We start from the raw sequence: 15,920 nt of genomic DNA, 5'->3' as shown, positions 1-15,920 counted from the left end.
ATACAAAAACCGTGCAATGTAAATAAAAGTACAATAACAGCCATTATACGTGAGATGAAATTGACATTTATAATACGTAAGATAAAATCGTGAATAACGTCGGCGCGAACGCTAAAGAATGAAAATCTAATTTCGTACCTCCGACAAGTGTCTACTTAATGTCCTTGCTAACAATAATCGCGATGAACGACACGTGCGGAAGTGTTGCCAAATCGTATATATCGTATTTATTTTTCTGACGCTATAGCTGGCTATTTAAAGGTTAAGTAATAGCGTTGCTCACGTTTAACTGTACGCAGTCTTTTAATATTGACGCGATTAATACGTAACCGTCGATTTCGCACGTGTATCCGAGGTGCATGATTGATGATAGAACTATTGTCGGAGCGGCGAAACACAAGATGTTAGAATATCTCTCATTCTCGTCGTCATTTATACGGCTCCCTCTACGCACAATCGATTTGTGAGCAAGCGAGAATAAAATATTAGTCGCATGATAAGTCATGGGTTTTCATTTATCAAGTGAAACTGTCTTGTCGGCTGGCATTAACGTTGCGACATTAATCGCGCAATAACGTAATATCAATTTTACAGTTTTAGATCATGAACGGAAATTATATTTTCTCCAATACAGTATGCAGAATCTCGTGTTTTTTAACGATATATACAAATATATGTAGAATAAACTCTAATGATAAATGTGTAATTAAGTTACATTTTATTCCGCATTTCGCCAGCAATTATAATAATCGCGCAGTATAGAGGAGAAATTCAAAATATTTCCAACTTTTACATATACGACTTGTTTAATAATGATAATTTATGAGCTATGGTTCATTTCGCATTTCCCGCTTCAATTATAACTGCGGCACGCGAGAAATTCGAAACATTTTCAACTCGAAATGAAATCTTTGTTTCGCTTTTATGTACACATGACTTACGTTAAATAGTCCTGAAAAAACACAGATAACGCGAAATTGTGTATACGTGGGAAGGCGAGTCGATCTTTGTCAATATAGATGCGAGCGAAAGAAAGGAAGATCATTGACCGCATAATAGATACAAACAACGAAAGAACCAAGCTAACGTCTCCTCCGCGCCTAAAAGAACCTTTTATACAGCGCAGGCGTATCATTTTACTCTTATTGAGATCGCGACGAAATTCGTTTTTCCTTTTCGCAAAGCCGCGTAACATTTCCATTTTTATTCCCGCGCTGTTTTAATTCTTCACCGCGGAGATAAATATCGAGCGAACGCCAATACGCGAATACCAAACGTAAATTTCTGCTTTTCGTATAAATATCTAAACTTCTCTTACGCTAATTTTGGTAGCTGTATGAATAATTGTATCTAATATTAATCGCGCAAACACCATTTTCATCGATTGTCGAACACAATCCGAACTCTATATGTATAATTAATGACAAATTTTTTGTATACGTATTTACTTTTGTATATATTTTCTCTCTATTTAGTCTTACATATGCATATTTTTTACTTAATTTTATATACTTTTAATTAATGAGTATGATACTTTTGACGATATATAAATTGCTATAATAACATAACCTTGTGACTAATCTATTACGAGACCACATAAGAGATTATCGCAATTGAATGCAACAGAAAATATATCTATACTTTCTTATTATTTAATACATTACTCAACGTGTTATGCAATTCGTTCTGTTATCGGGGAGATAACGTCGTTTGTCATGTCATCGATTCGGCATTCGAATGATATAAGGTGAACGAAAGCGGAAAGAGGTTTCGAGGTTAGAGAATGGAATGTTCGGGAGAGGCAAGTAGTTGACCATTCACGTCGTAAATTGATCCCTTGACTTCGCCTAAGTGGCGCGAATGACTGCCATGACGTCATCTACCGTTTCCTTTTCTTCTCTTTTATCGTAAACCTTTTTGACCCATGGACAAACCCTCTCTCTTTTTCTCGCCACTTAATCAATGTTATTTTATTAGCCGTAAATTCATCTCGACTAAATCTTATGCCACATTCTTTCTTGATAATCTCAGTACGACTGCGCATGGGCAACTATAAGCAGCAAATACAACGCGATAACAATTATTAAATTAATAATAAATAATTCAGTTTATGCGACACAATAATTGTTGAAGATTTTTTGTATTAAGTAAGTAGATAAATCTACTATGCTGATGCTATTGAAACGAAGATCAATCTAAAGTAAAAAGAGGAAATAAAAAAAAGTGAAAACGATGGAGTATCAATCTAAAGTAAAAAGAGGAAATAAAAAAAAGAGAAAACAATGGAGTATCCAAGGAGGACTGTCGAGAGTCGCATGACGGTTTAAAGAGGGTGGTTGCTCAACTCAATTTGATAAGAATTAGTTCAAATTTATGGAGGATATTCGTCTATGGAAATCTGTCGTCCATGCCAAAGTTGAAGACAATTGTCTGCATGGTTGTCGAGTAATTAATTATTGAAGTTATACTCTTGTCTCTCTCTTATATACACGGACGACACAGCAATAGTATATTACACTACAAGGGCCAAAAGTTGAATTTTCGGCCCTGCGCCATCATGACGAGCAGGACCGAGATTTCAACTTTTGGCCCGCGTAGTGTATACTATTTTTCTTCATAGCCGGTCGAAAGTACGTTATTAATTTTACTTTTTTTAACTTTAAATATTAAAAGCATGTTTTTGATGCCTGCCCCCGACATTTGCGGCACGAGCGAAGCGAGTGCTGCTGGTCGTGGGGGCAGGCATCAAATACATTCGAAGAGTCAAGTCTTGTCATATTTTGTAAAAATAAATTAATTCCATTCTATCAAAAATAGATTGTATCGATCAACAGACTTCTTTGGCAACGTATCTGTATTTATTATCAATCGCGCTTCTGCATCGAAATTTCGTATAACTTCTTCCTTATCTACGGATTCATCAGATGACATATTGTTCATTTTTGCTAAATTATTGAATTGACTTTAATAATATTTTAATATTAAATTAACTGACGAGACAGAACAATATTGATGACTATTTTTAAGGTTAAAGGGCGTTAAAGTTTAAGGTTATAGAGGGCGCGCGTGTACTTCTCATAGGGAGTAAATGTTAAACTTTCGTCCCTGCTATTAGGGACGAAAGTACGTACTTTCGACCGAGGTATGAAGAAAAAATGTTATCTAACCTGTAATGTAACTCTCAAAAGCATATTAAAAATAATAAGAATTTTAATGAAAATAAGTGCAAATAATTCTTTTATATGTATTTAGGAAAAACTTTCTCGAAGACTGAAATAATTCGTCTTTATAGTTATTAAGAAATTGTAAAAATAAAACAGGACCACATTTATTATTTGAATTGTTTCCACATTTCAACGTGAATAATAACGTATTTGGGTTTCAATTGTACAAACAACTCTTTTTAAACCTTAAAATAGCAATTGAATGTATTCCACATATTTATTTGCCAAAATTCGTTTATTTTACGCGACAAAAATCTAACCTTTATGCTTCCCCCCTGCCGCGCAGCGGGACGTCAACGTCAACCAACCTCCGCATAAGTAGAGGTCACAGGATTTTCATAAATAAATATTAACAATGTTGCGATTGCGATAAGATCTGCTTGAAATCTCAGCCACAAAAATATAGCGTTGAAAACATCTTTAATTTTTCTTTTTTTTCTTCTTTTTTTTTTTAAATAAACGTAGAATTCGTATTCGTACTATTGGACGGCGATAGTGAATTTCGTCGAGCATCTCGTCTGCGTTATGAAAGCGGAGCTGCGACATTCGGTACGTTTATTTATGATCGTGCGTATTACACACCGTAATCATCGTTGGAAATGGAAAGGAACGGTACGATGACTGACCCAATTAATCTTTGCGTCTCCAGCGGTTCGACGTAAAAGATTCGATTCTCGGCGAAATCACTCGTGGTCGAATCAATTTGATCGATTCCTCCAGCATACCTTGTCAACCATTCAATCGAGAGGCATTCCTCAAATATCGCACATATTGATTTTCCCTCGCGTGCAACTAAAATCACGTGTTCACAGAAAGAATAGATTTAAATCGATGAAAGGATTTTACTACGCGAAGCGTGATAAATGTACCTTTGCAGCTGGGCCTTCCACTATGTAAAAAAAAGTAACTTAGAATTATAAGCTATTTATGAACGTTCACTCAGGCTCGCTACAAAAGAAATTTAATTTCTATCTATACGCGCGCGCGAGTTAAAACAATTTTTATTTGCAGAACAACCAGCTTATAATTCTAAGCCTAATTTCTTTTACTTCGTAGTAGAGGGGGGTGGGAGTCAGCTGCACAAGGGTATGTAAATTTGCATTTATGGCTATTCTCTCTATTATTAACAATCTCATAATTATACAAAACAATTATTATTAGCAAATTGATATTTATAATATCTAAAATAAAGTGTTAAATCATGATGAGTATAGTAATTAAACCATCGTACGCTATTTCCTATGTTTGCAAAAATTTTTAAAAATATTAAGAATATATATTTTATACTTATTTGAGTAAACCACATAATAAATGATATAGGTGCATACATATATACGTATAAAGTATTAGTAGTTTCAAATTTATAATTATTTAACTTAATAAATAATCTCAATATACCTATAGCGTGACTTATGACAACACTATTGACTAAAATATTATGTAACTTCTCTGTTAGAAGAGGAATATTTTGGAGTAAGAACGTGATAAAAAGAGAAAAAATAAAAATCTCGGGATCCACGAGAAACTATACACGATACGAATCTATCGATCACGTCCAAGTCATCAATACACACTATCTATGGTGTCACGTCTAAATATCCCGGACATAACATCCCGCGACAAAATATCCCGGTCTTATTATCCCAGCGACAGAACATCCCGCGACAATATATATCATGGCAAAATATCCCCTGGCAAAATATCCCATGACAAAATATTCCCTGGCAAAATATCTCACGACAAAATATCCCTAAGATGCAGGAATATATTCAAAATTGAACATGTGCACAACAACTATTGTGCGCGCCGTATCTTAGGTAGAGCGCCGAACGCCTCGATATCCCTATCTCGTCATTCGGTTATAAACAATAATAAGGAACGTGTACTGGTAAACATATGTCTGGATGTTATTATCAAAACGGTTGTCAGTCAGTTACATCTGTTAGAAGTGTGCGGTCAGGTGTGCGATGCCTTTGAAATTTGTCAGTAGTCAGAAGGGGAAGCGACAATTAGTGCTTCATGGTTTTATTTATGGTGTGCATCGCGAAAATACTGATGCTGTTGTCTGGCGATGCATTAAGTATAAGGAGAGTTGTCGCGGTCGAGTATACACATCTTCGATGACACGGAATGGTAGGTGGATTCGCTTCTCGTTACTGTTCCGTGTGTAATAGTTTTATTTTCAGGAACAGTTCTGAAAATAACCGATCACAATCATGGTCCAAATGCTGCATTTATTGAGTCGCGACTGGCTATAGCAAAAATTAAGAAACGAGCCAAAAAGTCCTCAGAGAGCACAGGTGCGATTGTGTCCGCTGGAATTTCAAACATAACCGAAGCGGCTGCTGCTGAATTACCGAGTGTTTCGTCCCTGCATCGAACGGTACAACGGACGAGGACACGCGCAAATCCTCAATTACCGACCCCAAGCAATGTAAAAGATCTTGAAATACCGGAACATTTCAAAGTAACAAATAAAGGAGAAAGTTTTTTGATGCATGACAGTGGCGGGAAAAAACAAACGCTAATTTTTACTACAGCAAAAAATTTGGAGTGCCTGTCTTCATGTGACGTTTGGTTTGCAGACGGAACATTCAAAAGTGTGCCGGCATGTTTTGCTCAATTGTACACAATACATGGATTTCATGATGGCAAGGTCCTTCCATTAGTTTATATTTTAGCTCCCGGGAAACAAAAACGTTTGTACATTTCGGTGTTGACAGTGCTGAAGGAACTTGAACCCCGGCTTAAACCTGATGTGTTGATGATAGACTACGAGCAATCATTTATTTCCGCTTTCGAAGCGAGTTTTCCTGATACCACAATCAAAGGGTGTCATTTTCATTTCGCTCAATGCGTTTATCGGCATGTACAGACTGCTGGTTTGCAAAATCGGTATGGTAGCGATAGCGAATTTGCGTCTGCCATAAAAATGTTGATTGCTATTGCGTATGTACCTATTCCTGATGTAACTAAAGCGTTCGAAGTACTTAAAAATTCTGAATATTTCACTGACAATCGGGATGACCTGCGCGAAGTTGTTGATTATTACGAACATACCTGGGTTGGTCTACCTCGTCGTAATAAACGCTGGAAGGCTCTGTTTGATTGATGTGCTTTCGGGGGAGGTGCGGTAGTCCCGAAATAGTTCACACATACACTTTCCACGCGAACCGAGGTTCACGCACACCCCCCCCCCCCGTGCTTTCGGAGGAGGTGCGGTAGTCCCGAAATATTAATGTTTATGTATTTAATTATAAATTAAACTATAAGTTGCTGTGCATATGTTCACATTCCTGCATCTTAGGGATATTTTGTCGTGAGATATTTTGCCAGAGAATATTTTGTCATGGAATATTTTGCCAGGGGATATTTTGCCATGGGATATATTGTCGCGGGATGTTCTGTCGATGGGATAATAAGACCGGGATATTTTGTCGCGGGATGTTATGTCCGAGATATTTAGACATGTAACCACTATCTATAATTCGATCGGATCTTTTCTCTCTTAGCGGTAACCACTTTGCGAATGCTCTTCTTGCCGAGGTGGAGAACCTGTACCATTAGCGGGATGTTGAACTTGCCTCCTGGCCGCCTCTAGATATATATTGCGAAGACTCCCTGAGAGCGCCAAAGGCGATTATAATGGTATTCTGGCATGCCAAAGAAGAAGATTAAGGCGTGTTGGCGACTTTCTTCTCATATTATAAAATAGGATAAACAAAAATATAAACGCGTAGTTGCAAAGCGACCAAATCTGTCGTAAATAAGAAATCTCTCGAGAAAATAAGAGAAAAATCATTACAGAGATTGTGCCGGATTGTGCGAATCTATTTATACACATAAGTGATGTATATTTTTTCTTTAAAAAATCGTATAAAACAAATAAGTGCGAGACGACGATGAATCAAATCGAAAGGACATTTGAATAAATTTCAATACACGTGTCGAGCAATTTGGTATAGATTTAAACGGCACAAAATGATAAATATAGATTGTTGGGTCAGATTGGGTGGTCTCCCTCGTCCATATAGGTCGCACCCGTTAGAGCCCTGAGGCTAGACACACCTATGTGAATCGATATTAACATCAAATTATGTTTCAAGAAGAATAACGTACTAACGTCATCTGTACACCTTGGTTAACAATGTTAGAAAACATCGAATATTTTCATAAAAGTACACAAATTCAATTAAAAATAATTTTGTATTTGATTTTATAGTTTATTAAGATTATTATATATTTCTAAATGGAAATGAATTTAACATGTTCTTTTATGTTATAACACGTTTTCGTATGCAAGTGCATTTACTAATATACATATATGTATAAATATGTATAATACATACACAAAGAGCACTATCAGCGCAGATCGAGTTCTATAGTCAACAAAATAATAAAGATTACTTCCTCTTTAGCTAAAACCGGAAGGACAATTCATGCCTTCTACGTCTTGCACGATCAAGACGTAGAATCGATGATTCAAACGAACGATTCAAAAATCCTATCGATATCGGAGCACAGAGACACGGAAATTCCATGAGAAATATAGCATGTGATGTGGAAAGACTATAGACGACAATTGTACATGTGGAATCGTGTGACGTGTTCCTCGAGGTGACTGAAGAAAGTATACATATACTCGAAGAGAAAAGTCGCGGCTAGTTCGTTCCACGCATATACGCGCGTACAAACATGGATACATACACACGTACACATCCGCGCGCGCGCGCGTACGCAACGTGTTCCAACTCGCTGCGTATAAGACGAGGTATTATTAATTCACTAATTTATCCAACACACCGCGATATACCTGCAGCCATATAGTGATTGAATCGATTTTTCTTTAAAAAGCAGAAACTTATGCGCTACACGGTAACATAGTCACCGTGGAAAGTGGTCAGATATATCGACCTCCGATTGAAAAATAAATAATTGGAATACTGGTCACTTCTAACTCGTCGAAATACTAGAATAATCAAGAATGTAAAACTGATGACGAGAAATTTTTGTGTACAAGATTAAGATATTATTAGAAAATGAGAAAGAGGGTTGCTTGCTCTCTAAATTAACTTGTACTCAATTAAGGCTCCTGGATGGTCAGCCGAGAACTCTGCGTTGACGGTGGCGACGTACCGTCGCGGCAGAAATCAGAACTCTCTCTTCTCACTCTCTCCAATGGAGAATTCTGTCTTGTGACATGTTGACAACCTATTTTGTTGTGCGTGCTATTTCTTTATTATTCGCTCTGTGCTTGTGCTCTAACGTTTAACGTATTCGTGAAAGTCGTAAAATTGGCCGAAAAGTAAGATTTGCATGCGGAAGGAATGTTTTCACCTCCTTTCGATAGTCGTTAAACGGCTGTTTTTCCCGTATGTTTAGGCTTCGTTTTATGGCTGTTTGTTTATTGTCGAGGGAAAAGGGTAGTTTTCGGCCAATTTCGGAAGTGTTCTGAAACGATCTATTGTGATGTTTTATTGAAATGTCTTTTTATTTAAAAATGGCATGCACAACAAAATTGGGTGTTTTCCTCGCCTCGATAGTAAGAATCCAATATGGCCGCGGTGACCATCCAGGAGCCTTAATATCCGTTGCTATTTCTGCGCTACGCTTGCGAATCTTTGAAGCTCGCTGCTTTCAAAACAATTATATTGCTGTTTTACGCGTGGATACATTAGTCGATATTAATCGACAGATTTTTTTTACTCCTCGGAGATATAACGCAACAACCGTTTGATTAAAGTTAACGGTAAACTCGATAGAACGCGAACCGAAAGACAAATCTGGCGATCGCGCTACTTTGCCATCGATCAAAAGTCAAGTCTCTAACCGGTGTGTCAGCAATAGAACACCACATTCGACACAGGAGGGGACTATATATATTTTTTTTTCTCGCTGCCCGATTCCTTTCGTTTCACGATTGCGCGCCGAAACCTGTCCATATATCTCTTCCTCTCTCCTTCCCTCCTCTCTCTCTCTCTCTCTCTCTCTCTCTCTCTCTCTCTCTCTCTCTCTCTCCCTTCCCCCTAACTCTCTCACGTGCTCTCTTTCTCTCGAAAAAGCGACTATCTTACCTACCCAGTACCCACCGAGAGTCTATTTCTCTCGTTGAGTAGCCACTAAGAATCTAAATTCGACGTTGCCACGCCTCCGAGACTTTTCACGTACCGATATACAGCGATAAAGGCGCACCACGGAAATTCGCGTCGCGCGATTAAGTCAATCGCCACCGACAACAAAGGCCCTCGTACAATGAAAAATATAAGGAACAAGGAACAAATATTAGCGATTAGAAATAAGAAATCAAGAATAAAAGCTGGTGTAGCATTAATACACGGCTAACAGGTTAAAAATCTATTGCCTGTGTTATTCCCTGTTTCTATTGCCTGTGTTTTTCATCGTGCATCCAGCTTTATTCCTGATTCTTTAGTCCTAATCGCTAATATCTATTCTTTGTTCCTTGTATTTTTTATTGTGCGGGGGTCTTAAGTCGCATTCACTTGATAAATCTTAGCTGTAGAACGCGAAAAATAATTTGTACCATTGCTATTAAAACAAATAAATGTAAAAAAGTCTTAAGCTGTTTAAATATTATTTCTCGATTATTTCCTTGTAATTATTAATTATTGTTAAATTATAATAATAAAAATATTATATAGGTATATATATATATATATATATATATATATATACATATATATTATATTCTATAGTATATAATAGAGGAAAGTCCCCTATTATGAGATACCACATCTACATATTTTGTGTGATTATCAGAAGTCTATGGGCAGAATTGAAAAATGTAGTAGTCCATTTTGAAGGGAATTTAATAAGCTTTAAAATGCTAAAATGTAAAATCTAATTTAAATATTAATTTTTCTAAAAATTAAAAAAATGTAAAAAATGAGCTTCATGCAAAATCGAAAAAGCAGTGTGCTCCTATAATATGAGGTACCCCGAGAAATCGCTAATAAAGTGCAAAATACATCAAAATACATACAGCACACTTTTATAAGTTCGTATGAACTTTCCCTTAACTTTAACATAGTATTTTCCCTCTTTTTATTACTGTACAATAACCAACCTTCATACTCTAGCAACGAGCGTCACTCTAAAATATCTCATATTACGTACCCCACGCCTTGCGGTCGCGATCACCAAATCTATCTACAATTAAGCAACTCAACATATCCTGTATTTTTTCCTATTAATACGACCTTACTCTATCGCTGCATACAAAACTCGTCAAATATTTATTTATTATATAATAAAAAAGGTTCAAAGTCTCACCTTCATAGAACTTGACAACATCTAAATTCACAATTTCGGTATTCGTAGCACTTGCACGATCGAACAATGAATTTTCTACTAAATAGGTTTTACACCAAGAGCAATAAGTTCATGGTGGACCCAATAAATAGAACCTATTAGTTTAGCAGAAACCCCGCTATCGCATATTAGAAGCTTATCTCACATTAGGAGACTTTTTTCTCTAATTAACGTTATTATTATTATTATTGTCATGTCATATATACAACGTACAACAATATTACGATAAAATAATCATAACGTTATTTATTCGCAAATACTATTAACTATATCACTCAAAAATTAAAGAACGATAGGGATACAATAAGGAAGATGTATAAAAATAAAGAATATAGCCGGGTAACTCCGGTATATACGCCACAGCTAAAGAAAACTTAATTTATCGAATACTATTTTTACTATGTTTAAGGTAAATAAATTATACCAATAAAAACTTTATATACTGTCTACTACTATAAAAAAATATAAATATGAAATATTCATTCTTTGTATTTAATAAAAAAACTTTTAGAAACTCTTGCATTTTTGCCCTATATCCTAGAGGGATGGGTTATATGACATTCATGAGTGAAATATACGCCTTATAAAAAATTACAAATAATGTTTATAAATAAGGCAATAAAATGTCATAATAAGTTATAAAATGTGTGTAAGAAGTTTATTAAGATGTAAGAATAATAAACAAATTATAAAACTGAAAAATTTAAACAAGAAAATACAAAGAGCGATAGATGCATTAAAGATTATTGTTATACGATCCAAAAAAAGAAGGAAAAAGAACACATAGGAGATTTCGAGTTTTATAAAGTGCGTCCGTACTATGGCATAAATCCCGCATGCTAATTTGCCGTATATCTCAAACACGAGGGATATACAAGATATTAAGTTAAACAAAAAATACAAGAGCTGTATGTAGATTCTTGTAACAGCTGATGCCGCACGGCCCGATCACGCGTGGACATCGTGTGCGAATTGTCGAACCGGGGGGAGATCGCCGAACCCGCGGTATCCGAGACCCCGCGGCGAGAGTTCAGTCGCTCTAACAATTGCCAAACTAATAGATCGATCGCTCTGAGTTCGCCCAGTCACTAACGCTTACTTATCGTATTTTATTTGCATATATATATTATAAATGAAACGTGGAGTGTCTCCGAGAAGGATTGAAATCCGAAGCGCACGACCATGCAATACAAACGATTATTATAATTTGACAAGTGCCCGCCGTTTGTGGTACGCGCGACCGGTGCGCATCGCGAACGTTGCACTATCCTATCATTAAAAATAAATTCTTGTTACCAGCATTTTGCATTGTACGTTCAATGGTACAACAAGAGCTATATGCACTTGTATTTTGCTGTACTATACGATGAGAAATCGATTCAACTCACGACAGTTTCGTTAATATTAACAGTAAAAAACTGAAATTACAACTGCACAATACTAATATGGCATAAAGGCACATAACAGAATAATTGCGAGCAAGTACCTTCATTTTCATTCCTTATTCTATTTTTTCTGACATCTGCGGCATAAATACCGGAGTTACCCTAAGAACCTTTTGCAATTGATTAATCGAAATATGTTAAAATGCATAAAAAAAGTTAATAACTTATTAAGCTGCAGTTCTTATTACGGAATAATTATAAAGACATTAATAAATTAATCTCTTTGCAACGCCCGCCTTTGCGTCTTCTACCGTTTTCTACCGAATTAAGCTCCAGTCAACGAGCTCGTGTATCAGCTGCGCGACGAGGCGAGAGAAAAATCAACGAGGCCGAAAAAAAAGAAAGAGAAAGGGACCTCCAACAAACGACGGCGACTCCTACGCTTTTCTCGCCCTCGTACGCATCGCTATTTTCGCGGTCCCGCGGCGTGCAAAATTTGCCGCCGTTTTGCACATTTCTTTCTCTCTCATCGCTACTTTCGTGTCTAATAATATATTCGCCGATCACATACACAGCTTTGCGTATACGCGCGCGCGCGTGTGTGTATGCGCGATACACGTACTCGCGCTAACCCGCAGCGTGGAACGAGTTTCAAATATACGCGTAAACGGGAGCGGCGAATCTAAAGGCAAGCTCTCGACATCTCATCATGCATGGATGGCACAGTAATTGTGAAGACACCTAAATGTATGTAGATACGGACGCGGTAAGTACCATAAAGTACCGGTGTACCGACAGCGTTTAATTTAATTTTTTATCGGTATTAAAAAATTTTGGTCGCGCGTGCGATGTAACGTTCGATGGTCCTTCTGCGACAGAGAGGGCGACAAAGTAAAAATCTTTCTGAATACGTCAGATAAATGAAATTTTTCTCGCTTACGCAGTTCTCTTTACAGTGATAAACAAAAATAAAAATGAGAAAGTATCCTTTTACTGTCTATATTTTGTCTGTAGAGGAGACCGGGGCTCGTTGGCAGTTTTCACAATTTCGGCATTTGAGTTTTTAAACAACTAATTTTCATGATTAAACAGGTACTAATATGATAGAGAGAACCTTTCTCTACATTCTCATACCAGGAACGCTCCTGTATACCGTATTATAATAGTTTCTTTGTAATAAGTGAAATACGAACATGCTGCATTGTAGCCAACTTGCCCCGATAGTAGGGTAAGTTGGCTATGCAACAAAAGTCCATGTTAAATTAATGAAAACGTATAATACACTGAGAGAAAAAATAGGGAGTAATCCCATAGAGTTAAGGCCGGTTTTCACACGCAATGATTGGTGGCGCCAGGCCGCGCCAGTCGACTAATGCCAGTAAAAATGCAAGTGTAAACATTTGATGCAAACTGGCGCTAGTAATGTGGCGTTTACTGGCGGTTATTGGCCAAAGCATTAAACCTCAAAATTTGAGGTTATATGGTTGTTATGTCATTTACTGTGTGTTTAATAAATGTTAAATATTTTCCATATTATACGCCAATCACTGTGTAAACACTTGTGAGTTTGCCAGTTGGTTCTGGCGCCAATGAATGCCAGTCAGTTGGCGCCACCAATTATTGCGTGTGAAAACCGGCCTTTACCCTCCTAAATATCACATGGACGCGAATCGAGCCTAAGGTCCGACTGCGCCAGTAACTGTACCGGTGGCGCAACCGATTTTCTACTGACAAATCATTGCACTAATATTTCCAGCGAGCTAACCGGAATTTTTCAGTATCGCTCATGGAATAGCTTCGGGTCGAAACAACAGTACTGCAGCAGCAGCGCGCTGAACGTTTTGCATTGTATATTGTTAAACGGTAAGTTATATATTGTTAAACGTTGATTATAGATTAAAACACTAATTTGATCTCACTTTTGTCTTTTTTGGTTATTTTGTATCTAAAACTTATTAACATGCATGCAAGCGTATTATAGACGAAAGTTATTGGATGTCTATAATGATAAATAAATATTAATTTGCAGAAATAGAATATTAATTTTGTGGTTATTTGAAAATAAATAATGTTGAATTTGTAGCGTTAAGATATGATTTATAGTATTAAACTATTTGTATATTTATTAAATAATGTACAATAAAATTACTTGTAATCAATAAAAAATAAGAATATTTGTATTTAAATTTATTATCCTGTATATATACATACAAACTTGACGACCCGAAGCTATTCCATGAGCGATACTGAAAAATTCCGGTTAGCTCGCTGGAAATATTAGTGCAATGATTTGTCAGTAGAAAATCGGTGGCGTCACCGGTACAGTTACTGGCGCAGTCGGACCTTAGGCTCGATTCGCGCCCATGTGATATTTAGGAGAGTAACTCTATGGGATTACTCCCTATTTTTTCTCTCAGTGTAGAAACACAAAACGCGTAACAGATATGTATATACTTCTCGATAAAAATTGTATCTTTTAAAGTTATTTTGTATAATGATCGAATAGCAAAATGCTGTTGCAGAAAAACAATTGTAAACTATTTTAGATGTAGCTTTCTTCAACATAAAAATATTAATATAAATATATATCTAGCTTCTATCAACATTGTAGGTAGCAAATCATATACTCATGCACACAAGTCTCACGCACGCGGCAACAACAAGTCAAGCTAAGCGTACCTTTTGATATGAGCTAATAACATACCCCATCCCTATACATACGTTTGATTTCAGTCATTTCATTACAATAAATTACTGTTGTTCCTCAAAATAACATGTCGTATATTAGTAACAGAAACTTTTCTTTTAACTAACAAATAATACGTCACTTTGATTTACTTCTCAAGCTGAAGAACAGTAATACGATATTTTGAAACGCTCGAAAATTTACTTGCCATCTCTTGAATCAAAGTTTTCTCTTTTTCTATTGTAATACTTGTTTGATTTAAATAAAACTTTGGGAAAAATACCTATGTCATAAAAGAGATATTTTTGTGATAACTTTTCCATTGTTTCTTTCACTATAAATACATAAACGGAACACATTGCCAACTTGCCTCTTGTGCCAACGAGCCCCGGTCTCCTCTAATTGCAGCAAGAGAAGTTTATCTTTTTACCAGTAAAGAGTAATTTGACTTGAAATTTTTTAATTATCATATTAAATATCATATAAAAAAATAATTCTAAGAAAATAATCATTAAAAAGAGTATAGTTACAATAATTTTCCAATAATTTATTTTAATAACCGAATTTATCATAATAACTGTATCAAGTACATGTAAAACAGATGTACAAGATATATCAAGCACATGTAATATAAATTCGTTTTAGAACATAAAATGGAGTATATACACAGATTGGGACTCTGTGGCATTCAGAAATTATAGAGAAATTTTCGACATTTCTTATGTCCTTATTAATTTTGTGATTTGTGTCAGATTCTTGACAGATTCTTAACTCTTTTTATGACAGATTCGTAATAATTTTTTCATTTTAACGCTTTCTTAAAAACGTGAAAGAATTTTTTCAAGCACTTTACACTAAAAAAAAATAGTTAACGACTGTAAATATCAAGTTTGTTGTAACTTTCAAGACTTACTTCGTGGAGCATAGCGTTTGAGAGTTAAAACTACGTCAAAATCCGTCGACTTAATTAACAAGTTCACCGTGGGTGATCGTTCACGATTATGAAGACAGTTGCAAGAACTCTCCGCTATGTGGGTCAGAACTCAGGGAGAACGAATTTGCAATCCGTTGCTTCGCGAAAGAAGCGACGCGCGGATCGCGCGTTTTATGAGGGGAAAGTTTCTATATCATGTTTCTCTCTTTCTCTCACGTTGCGTGCGCGTTACATAGGTTACGCGGTTACGTGGGGAATGACACGGCATCGGAAGTAAGTTTCTTCAGCTTCCACGTCGTAAAATGTCATGATGAATCGATATCGATGGCAGTATGCAAGGAAAGAAATAGCAGAAATAGAGG

The 15,920-nt window shown here is 36.2% G+C and overlaps 2 protein-coding genes across 12 annotated transcripts in view; one reads left to right on the top strand and one right to left on the bottom strand.

The window, feature by feature from the left end:
• Window positions 1–15,920, bottom strand: part of Hdac4 (histone deacetylase 4) — a 211,336-nt gene that overhangs the window by 79,535 nt on the left and 115,881 nt on the right. The gene's annotated exons all lie outside the window — the stretch shown is intronic.
• Window positions 5,131–6,403, top strand: LOC143906816 (uncharacterized). Its single transcript, XM_077423088.1, has 2 exons — window positions 5,131–5,357; window positions 5,411–6,403. Exons 1-2 carry the CDS (start codon window positions 5,192–5,194, stop codon window positions 6,334–6,336), a joined length of 1,092 nt encoding a protein of 363 aa, XP_077279214.1. The 5' UTR covers window positions 5,131–5,191; the 3' UTR covers window positions 6,337–6,403.

This window comes from Temnothorax americanus, unplaced genomic scaffold (genome assembly GCF_048541705.1).
Source record: "Temnothorax americanus isolate GAGA-0224 unplaced genomic scaffold, ASM4854170v1 Scaffold76, whole genome shotgun sequence".
NCBI lineage: Eukaryota > Metazoa > Arthropoda > Insecta > Hymenoptera > Formicidae > Temnothorax > Temnothorax americanus.
The sequence above is the reverse complement of the archived record's forward strand: the minus strand, read 5'-3'. Positions and strand labels throughout refer to the sequence as shown.

Bases quoted from the DNA above. Each gene is read 5' to 3' on its own strand.
- LOC143906816 (XM_077423088.1), top strand. From the start codon at position 5,192: ATGCCTTTGAAATTTGTCAGTAGTCAGAAGGGGAAGCGACAATTAGTG. The intron at 5,358-5,410 runs GTAGGTGGATTC...TTTTATTTTCAG, and splicing joins ATCTTCGATGACACGGAATG to GAACAGTTCTGAAAATAACC.